The 8,666-nt window shown below is 32.7% G+C and overlaps 2 protein-coding genes across 7 annotated transcripts in view; one reads left to right on the top strand and one right to left on the bottom strand.

Annotated features, from left to right (window-relative positions):
* Window positions 1-2,759: 2,759 nt before the first annotated feature.
* Window positions 2,760-3,963, top strand: LOC129928742 (uncharacterized protein PF3D7_1120000-like). Its single transcript, XM_056044525.1, has 3 exons — window positions 2,760-2,835; window positions 2,942-3,258; window positions 3,325-3,963. The coding sequence occupies exons 1-3, from the start codon at window positions 2,760-2,762 to the stop codon at window positions 3,961-3,963; spliced, it is 1,032 nt and encodes a 343-aa protein (XP_055900500.1).
* Window positions 3,964-4,332: 369 nt separating this feature from the next.
* Window positions 4,333-8,666, bottom strand: part of LOC106054514 (DNA damage-regulated autophagy modulator protein 1-like) — a 95,731-nt gene continuing 91,397 nt past the window's right edge. For 3 of the 6 annotated variants that reach the window (XM_056044420.1, XM_056044419.1, XM_056044421.1), the window contains one exon: window positions 4,333-8,636. In XM_056044420.1, coding sequence (XP_055900395.1) covers window positions 8,586-8,636 — 51 coding nt within the window. In that variant the 3' untranslated portion in view covers window positions 4,333-8,585. The remainder of the gene's footprint in view (window positions 8,637-8,666) is intronic. The other 3 variants (XM_056044422.1, XM_056044423.1, XR_008780212.1) reach the window with 2 other exon arrangements.

The following is an 8,666-nucleotide window of genomic DNA, read 5'->3' as shown; positions in this document are numbered from 1 at the left end:
TTTTATGTTGATACATGTTTATGTTGATACATGTTTATGTTGATACATCTTTATGTTGATACATGTTTATGTTGATACAAGTTTATGTTGATACATGTTTATGTTGATACATGTTTATGTAGATACATGTTTATGTTGATACATTTTTATGTTGATACATGTTTATGTAGATACATGTTTATGTTGATACATGTTTATGTTGATACATGTTTATGTTGATACATGTCTATGTTTTGTCAGCGTTTCAACGGACAAATCTAAGTCCTCGACAGCAACGAATGCCATCCAGTGCGCTTAGCAGAATTTATATATAGTTTAAGGGGTTGGGGGAGCATGTCATTACGATTCAGGAATCTGACTTATATATTCATGAAATAAGCAGTACCTTTATAAAAATAAAACAAAGAAAAAACAATTCGCTTGATGGTGTTATAATTCATACTAGACATACAATGTTATAGTAGAGGAAAATGAATGTTGTTATAAAAGATACGTGCTTATTAAATAATCGTCAAATTATATCTCGCACAGTAACGCCCCCGGCTCGCGCCAAAACGGCTGCGCCAAAAACGTCACGTACCGGTCTTCCCATAAGAAAATTTTATTTTGAGTGCTTCCCCTTTGCTACTGAAAAAAACAACAATAATCAGATAATATCTCTGGATGCTTCCAAGCTCGACGACAGAAATGCTTGGTCCCCAAACGTAGTGGCCCCTCTACATTCCCCCTACATACCAAGATCCTTCAAATGCGTATACAAGAAGCATAAAAATTCGTGAAGGCGCCCCCCCCCCTTTTCCTAACTATCTGTAGGGGGACTGTTTTCCCCTCTCTCTCCCCCCTCTATCTGGCAGCGGGTATGACGCCTTTCTTGACTGTCTCCACTAGATCTACATTCTGCAGCTTTGTATAGACGGCTTTCTCATTGCACGCTTTACGATGCTGTTATATCTACAGCACACTTTACCTCGATCTACTACAAACAACTTAATCTCCGAAACGAAATATATTAACATGTGCCCATATAAAAATCACAGTTTTTAACGATTTGTGGCTCATTTTTTTTTTGTTTCCTTATTAGCATGCAAATGGATTCCCATAATTCGAACGTCAAGGGGAAGTAAAAGAAATAAATATTCAATAAAGCTTCGGGGTAAGGATTAAAAAGATTACCTCCCTTTGATATCGTCTTTATTTTTCATGTTCGTATTATGATGTAAAAAGAAAAGACATGATAAATAAAGCCGTAATATTTCCAGGCCAGAGACATATTGAAGGAGCAATTAAGCTTGTGTCATAAAGCAAGCCATAAAATGACACGCGTGCCCGTGTAGCTTAATACTGTGTGCACTAAATCATGCACTTTTAATGATGTATTCTGTAGCCTCGATTTGATGGCTAGGGAGGAATCAACCGTGAGGGGGCGTTGAGAAAGAAATATTTTAAAAGGCGACGCTAATTTAAAAAATAAATCTAAACAATGCATTGTAGAGGCGAGGTTTGAAATGAAATAAGGCTTTAAGCAAATTCATAATAATATTCACGACTTGATTGCAGTGGCCCCCACTTGAGAGGGGTCCCCAAATGAGGGTTTTTTACATTAAAAATTAAATATTACACAAAATGCAGGGGCCCCCAAAGAGGTCAAGCCCCCTCCCCCGACCTTCAAACGATGGAAAATTCCCAGCTACGCCCCTGCTTGATTGACCTAGGAACAGATGTAAGGCGTAATTATCTTCTTTTTTGAAATAACGTCTGTATTTTATAAGATAAAATAAGATAATAAATATTTGGATCTAAACGAAGTATGGTCTTGGCGAGTAAAGATAGGCCTAATACAGATAGACAAGGCATGATTGTGACAAGATGAAGGTAAAATGTTTAAACCATGCATGTTTAAGCCAATAATAGAATATGCATCCTCCGTTTGGGACCCCTCAACTCAAGAAAACATAAAGAAACTGGAACAGACACAAAATAGAGCAGTGAGATTCATAACCAACGAATATTCACATTTGACTAGAGTAACACCTTTAGTAAAATCACTAAATTTAGAAAGCCTTTAGGAGAGAAGACTCAAAAGTAAGGTAGCAATTATACATAAAACACTGAACCATAATCTTCAAATACAAAAACAAAATTTAATAAAATACTCTGAAAGACACAAAGATGCAGGCAAGTTCCTCATCCCATATGCTAGGACAAATTTGTACAAATACTCCTTCTTCCCTAGTGCTATTAGAGTATGGAATGGGTTGCCTTTTTTGAAGTAACGTCTGTTTTATATAAGATAAGATAATGTTTGTTATTGAAGTCGAAGACCTGACGTTTTACGGTCTTTTAAGTACCACAAAATATGTGCCAAGCTGCTTCGTCGACTCTTTAATATATTTTGGAACCAGTGAAATCTGACCATGTGGAGTGTCACCAGAAAATGCTAGCCATGTCCTTCAAAACTGTTCTCTTTACCTTGAGGCCCGTACAAGAGACTTGCCCCAAAACACCCCAATAGAAAGAAAACTATATGGAGAGCTCTCTGCTTCAGAAACCACTGCGTAGTTCATCTCATATATTTGTCTTGCCAATTGAATAGCGTCTCCGCCTGCGGCACGAACTAACAAGAAGAGAAGACTCTTCCTTCATATTATTTCAATCTTAAAAGAGGTGAACGGCATTACAATTAATTTATGATCGTCTTTATAGTTTTTCTGTCTGCTTCTTTTTTTTTTCCTGTTGTTCTTTGTTACTGTAGGATGGTGATGGCTATTGCCGAGGATGTTATTGAAAAGCAAAAAGTACTACCAGAATTGCGGTTTTTCATACAAGATTTTCATAGTTAGCTTTTTGGTATATCTGGTGCACAAATTTAAAGATAAGTTAATTTTTTTTTTGGAGGGTATGTGAACAGTTTTAAGCTCTGCAACAATCACATTTTTTAAAGCGCTTCTGTCCGTAGCACGAAATAATTTCAATATAGAGAAAGCAAAGTCCCTAGTCAAAGAGAAAGTCAAACAGAATATCAAAGATAAAGTCAAGGAGAAAGTCAAGGAAAAAGTAAAAGAGAAAGTCAAAGAGAAAGTCAAACAGAACATCAAAGAGAAAGTCAAAGAGAAAGTCAAGAAGAAAGTGAAGAAGAAAGTCAAACAGAATATCAAAGAGAAAGTCAAGGAGAAAGTCAAGGAGAAAGTCAAAGAGAAAGTCAAAGAGAAAGTCAAGGAGAAAGTCAAGGAGAAAGTCAAAGATAAAGTCAAGGAGAAAGTCAGAGAGAAAGTCAAAGATAAAGTCAAGGAGAAAGTCAAATAGAATATCAAATATAAAGTCAAGGAGAAAGTCAAAGAGAATATCAAAGAGAAAGTCAAAGATAAAGTCAAGGAGAAAGTCAAAGAGAAAGTCAAGGAGAAAGTCAAAGATAAAGTCAAGGAGAAAGTAAGGGAGAAAGTCAAACAGAATATCAAAGAGAAAGTCAAGGAGAAAGTCAAGGAGAAAGTAAAAGAGAAAGTCAAACAGAAAGTCAAACAGAACATCAAAGAGAAAGTCAAAGAGAAAGTCAAGAAGAAAGTGAAGAAGAAAGTCAAACAGAATATCAAAGAGAAAGTCAAGGAGAAAGTCAAGGAGAAAGTAAAAGAGAAAGTCAAAGAGAAAGTAAAGGAGAAAGTCAAGGAGAAAGTAAAAGAGAAAGTCAAGGAGAAAGTCAAGGAGAAAGTCAAAGAGAATATCAAAGAGAAAGTCAAAGAGAAAGTCAAGGAGAAAGTCAAGGAGAAAGTCAAAGAGAAAGTCAAAGAGAAAGTCAAGGAGAAAGTCAAGGAGAAAGTCAAACAAAATATAAAATATAAAGTCAAGGAGAAAGTCAAAGAGAAAGTCAAGGAGAAAGTCAAAGATAAAGTCAAGGAGAAAGTCAAGGAGAAAGTCAAAGATAAAGTCAAGGAGAAAGTCAAACAGAATATCAAATATAAAGTCAAGTAGAAAGTCAAGTAGAAAGTCAAAGAGAAAGTCAAGGAGAAAGTCAAGGAAAAAGTCAAACAGAATATCAAATATAAAGTCAAGGAGAAAGTCAAAGAGAAAGTCAAGGAGAAAATCAAGGAGAAAGTCAAGGAGAAAGTCAAAGAGAAAGTCAAGGAGAAAGTCAAGGAGAAAGTCAAGGAAAAAGTCAAACAGAATATCAAATATAAAGTCAAGGAGAAAGAGACAAGAAGAAAGTCAATGAGAAATTTAAATTAAGGAAAAAGTCATGGAGAAAGTCTGGCAAAGAAAAATGAAACAATAAAACGGCAAGGAAAATAAATGTAGAAGAACTAATTCTTAACATGTTGACATTTTTTTTTTATTTGAATAAAACATTTTAAAAATATATAAAACAACACCATCAAAATAAGAATTTTGAAAAAGTAACAAAATCTCAATAAAAACGGTCAAAAAGTAAGCAATTTAAACAAAGCTTGAAAACTGAAAAAAAAATTAGATTGTTGATATTGTTGAAAAGTTAAACTGTAATATGAATTCACAACATACAAAACAATACAGCGAAATTATAAACATTGAAACAAATTTGCAATTCAAAAGTTTTTCATGTTTAAAAAAAAATATTTAGAAACAAAACAAGTTTCACATAATGTAATGCGTCTTTGTTACAGAACTGTGTGGAAAAATAAACACATCAATTAATTCCATAATGTAGAAAATAATGTAGATTTATTTGATTTGTTTTTAAAGCCCTGTATGTTTTTATAGAAAATATTTTAAAGAATATTTTGAAAAATTGTAATAATTATTCTACAGAATATGGACTTAGCACCAAAGAACATAGAACACATTGAGATAATTCATACATACATGGCCATCAGACATACACTTACATAGTCAGGACATGCTTCTATAACTAAAATATATAAATTTAGTTCAATACATAACCATCATTATGACAGGAATAATTTTAAAATGTATTTGATCTGAGTGCCTTTTTCTGGCTGATTTATTAGTGATCTAGATGAGCTGATTTATTCGTCATTAAGATCATAACTGAGACATTTTTTTGTGGCTTGAATTATATACATACATATCGGAACATCATCAATATATATTTGGCAAATTTATTTGTCACCAAGATTTCACATCATTTATAAATGTTGGTGATCTGTTCACTCCATGTATGCCAGTGATCTGGTGCTAATTGTTTATAGATATCCATAAGCAAGCTTTTTAATTAGGTTTCATAAAAAAGCATAAGAGAATTGTTGGCTAATTTTAAGTCAATTGTTCTTTTTTCAGAGAGAACTGTTCAATTTCTAAAGTGTAAAATACAAATCCATATAATAAGTAATAGAGACACCAATACAAAATGGTTCAGTATTGTTTTGTAGACACATATACTTAGTCAAAAAGAAATATAATCACCAGTGTTTCATATAAATAATAATTCAGATTATAATGTTTTTTTTCCTTTTTATATTATTTTTAGCTAAACATAACTAAGAAACATGTAAAATATACATTAACTACAGGGCCAGATCAAAGGGAGGGAGCTCCACATGTTAGAGCCTCCAAAGTAACAATAATTGCATTTTTTACCTAAAATAGTTAAAATATTATGTTTGTTTGTAAAAAAAAATGTTTGTAAAATGTTTTACATGTTTCGGATGTTCCTTCAGAGTTGAAGATAATTACTTCCTAGTCCAAACCTCCAGCAGGACGACGGGGGATGGGAGCGGGCAGGGTTTGAACCCGGGACCATCGATAAATCTGAACGACAGTCCAGCGTGCAAACCGCACGACCAGGCAGCCATCCAGTTTGGCATCACTATCGTGGTTAAAAATTGTCCGCTTGTAGCATGCTCACATTCATGTCTGTGCCTCAACACAAGGCTTTAAATTACCCTCAACAAACTCAAAAATAAACATTTTTTAAAAATAAAATATGTATATGAAATATTTTTTTTAAAGAAGGAAATTAAGATTAATTAAAATTACGACACATTTCTCTTTTAAGATATGCCATTCTTTTTTTTTATAGAAGTATTATTAATAAGTGGATTTTTTTTTGTATTTCAAAATACTTTAGGGACCTCCACAAAAATCCTGCACCATTGCCTCCACACCCTTAAATCTGGCCCTGATTAACTGCTGTATAAATATTCAAGATATTGAGTAAATAACCAATAACTTATAAAACATCTCATCTTACTTTATTAATATGTCAAGCTAGTATATTGCAAACAACAACATCTATAAAAATAAATTGTAATCTTTTTATATATGAATCATTGTTATCTTCTAAAAATAAATGTCATTGTACTTAAATAAAAAAAAAAGGTTAAAACTGAAAAGTTTAAGGTCACCAAGAAAGACATTTAAATGACTGATTGATCATAAACAATGAATATCATTGTTCAAGTCAAATATATATATATATATATATATATATACACATAAGCAGATCTGTTTGAAGCTTACCAGCATTATACAAATCATCATGAATATTGATATTGAAATCAGCAAATTATCTTCTATTAAATAAAGCTGTTTTAACTTGGAAAAACAATCAGTTGCAGATTATAAACATAAAGCTTAAATTGTATTTATACAAATATTTTTAAAGGCAACATGATAAAAAGAGTATTTTGTTGAACACAATTAATCCCTAATTAGAAAATTTGATGATTTCATATCCCACTGAAGTCAGGTTATTTCTGAAGTAGCAGTCATAAAACAGATTATGTAACAAGCACTGGTTCAACTAATGTTTTTCTACACAAACTCAAATAACTAAAATCGTTCTGCTGCTATCTACATTCTTAATAAATATTTTCTGACACCAGTTATGCCCCCCCCCCTTTCTGTTCTTTGTTTTTGTGTGCAAAATACTGAGAGAAATGCCCACAGAGCTTGTGAAGAGATTCAGCTTCAAAGAAGCATCAGCTAAATCTAACACTATCTCTCATCTGCCTATTGTAAAATCTTTGTTTGTTTTACATGTTTCGAATGTTCCTACAGAGTTGAAGATAATCTACTTCTTAGGCTGAAACTCCTTCAGGATGACAGGGGATAGCATCATGCAGGATATAAACCCAGGACCATCAAGACCACCCAAACGACAGTATGGTATGCAGGCAGACATGTAAATTTACATGTGAATGGCTGTATTTTGTCAATGACTTTTATACGATAATATACACCTTTTTTATAGCATACACATTTCATTATATACACATTTCATTTCATACATATTTAATTATGCACATGAAAAAATGATTTCAAATTTCTTCTCAATTGTCATCAATAATTTAAAAAAAAAATAATTTTTAATTTACAAAAGATGGTCTGAATTTGAAATACAATTGTTAATTATTATTGAAATAATGAAGTCCCTAAAGTGAAGATTCCATTAGTATATGTAGCTAAGCTGAGCTAGAAGTAGCCTACAATTAGGAATAGTGAAGCTCTACAAGTGAAGGCATCACTTAGTACAGAGAGCTAGGTTTGGCTATTTGGCTACAGAACATTTTGAAATAGTAAAACTCAAAAAGTGACGTTCTGATTGAGTATTAGAGCTCTGTCTTTTCAATAAATTACATAATTTAATAAAATCTTAATAGTTTCCAGTACAAATGAAAATTGTGTTAATCAACAGGTAGGTTGGAATCACAAATTGTAAGCTAAATTTTCTGTATGAACTGTGGTTTAACATCTTGACTAACAAAAATAAACAATGACATTACTTGTCAGGTGGATTTAATCGTATGCTAAATTGTTTTTTTTTCAGTTGTGGTTTCAGAGGCTTTAGATTACAGCTACAGTACAGAACATGGTCTAGACCAGGGTATCACAACCTAAATATGTTTAAAGTTCAGGGGTTACCCTGCTTGGCAAGCAGAGGGACTTCTAATTTCAGACTCTTTGTTACTTTTGTGGTCATGATGAATGAACAAGGTTTATAGTTCTAAGTGGTAGTTTTATGGTTTTCATGTGGTAGGCTAATAATGCAATTTGGTACAAACCAAACAAACATAATGAATAATTTAAATAAACACAAACAATTTTTACATTACTTTAAATGCACAGAAAGGTAATGCTTTTTTTTTTTTCAAAATAATAAAGAAGTCATAATGCCATTTCTTATAATACAAACATTACTTCAATAAAGAAGATGATTATGATCTACGGGTGTTTCTAGGTTTCATTGTTATATCTTATAGAAATACAAGTTAACAATTGTGAAACAGCAGTTCTTATAGCACCCTATTTCAAACCTCGCATATCTACTTAAGAAATTTATAAAGTACAAATGAAAATGTGGTTCCTTCTGATTGATGTAAACTTGAAGTCAATAACAGTCATCAAGCCAGAATATCAGGCTGATAAATTTCTAAAAGGTTAAGGGTCACAGCTGTTAAAATAATCTGATCCCTTGGCACAGTAGGTCACCTGTGTGTTGCTATGTGTACACTTGATTAGTGTGTACACTTGATTAGTGTGTACACTTGATTAGTGCGTACACTATAGACGTCATGAATGAAATATATCACAGATCATGTTTGTATGTGGTTCGTGAGACCACAGAGTTTTCAACCATAAAGTCTTGACCATCATCTTTACACCATGACTGGAGCCACTGCCTGTCCATTGCCTCTTACAACATAGTCCTGAGGGAGAGACACACAGAATTAAATGTT

The sequence above is a fragment of the Biomphalaria glabrata genome, chromosome 10, assembly GCF_947242115.1.
Source record: "Biomphalaria glabrata chromosome 10, xgBioGlab47.1, whole genome shotgun sequence".
In the NCBI taxonomy this organism is placed as follows: Eukaryota; Metazoa; Mollusca; class Gastropoda; family Planorbidae; genus Biomphalaria; species Biomphalaria glabrata.
This window is presented reverse-complemented; position numbering and strand designations above follow the sequence as displayed.

Excerpts from the sequence above, each read along its gene's own strand:
- LOC129928742 (XM_056044525.1), top strand. The coding sequence starts at position 2,760 with ATGGCTATTGCCGAGGATGTTATTGAAAAGCAAAAAGTACTACCAGAA. Across the intron at positions 2,836-2,941 it reads TTTCATACAAGATTTTCATA|CGCTTCTGTCCGTAGCACGA; the intron begins GTTAGCTTTTTG and ends CATTTTTTAAAG. Across the intron at positions 3,259-3,324 it reads AAGATAAAGTCAAGGAGAAA|GAGAAAGTCAAAGAGAATAT; the intron begins GTCAGAGAGAAA and ends TATAAAGTCAAG.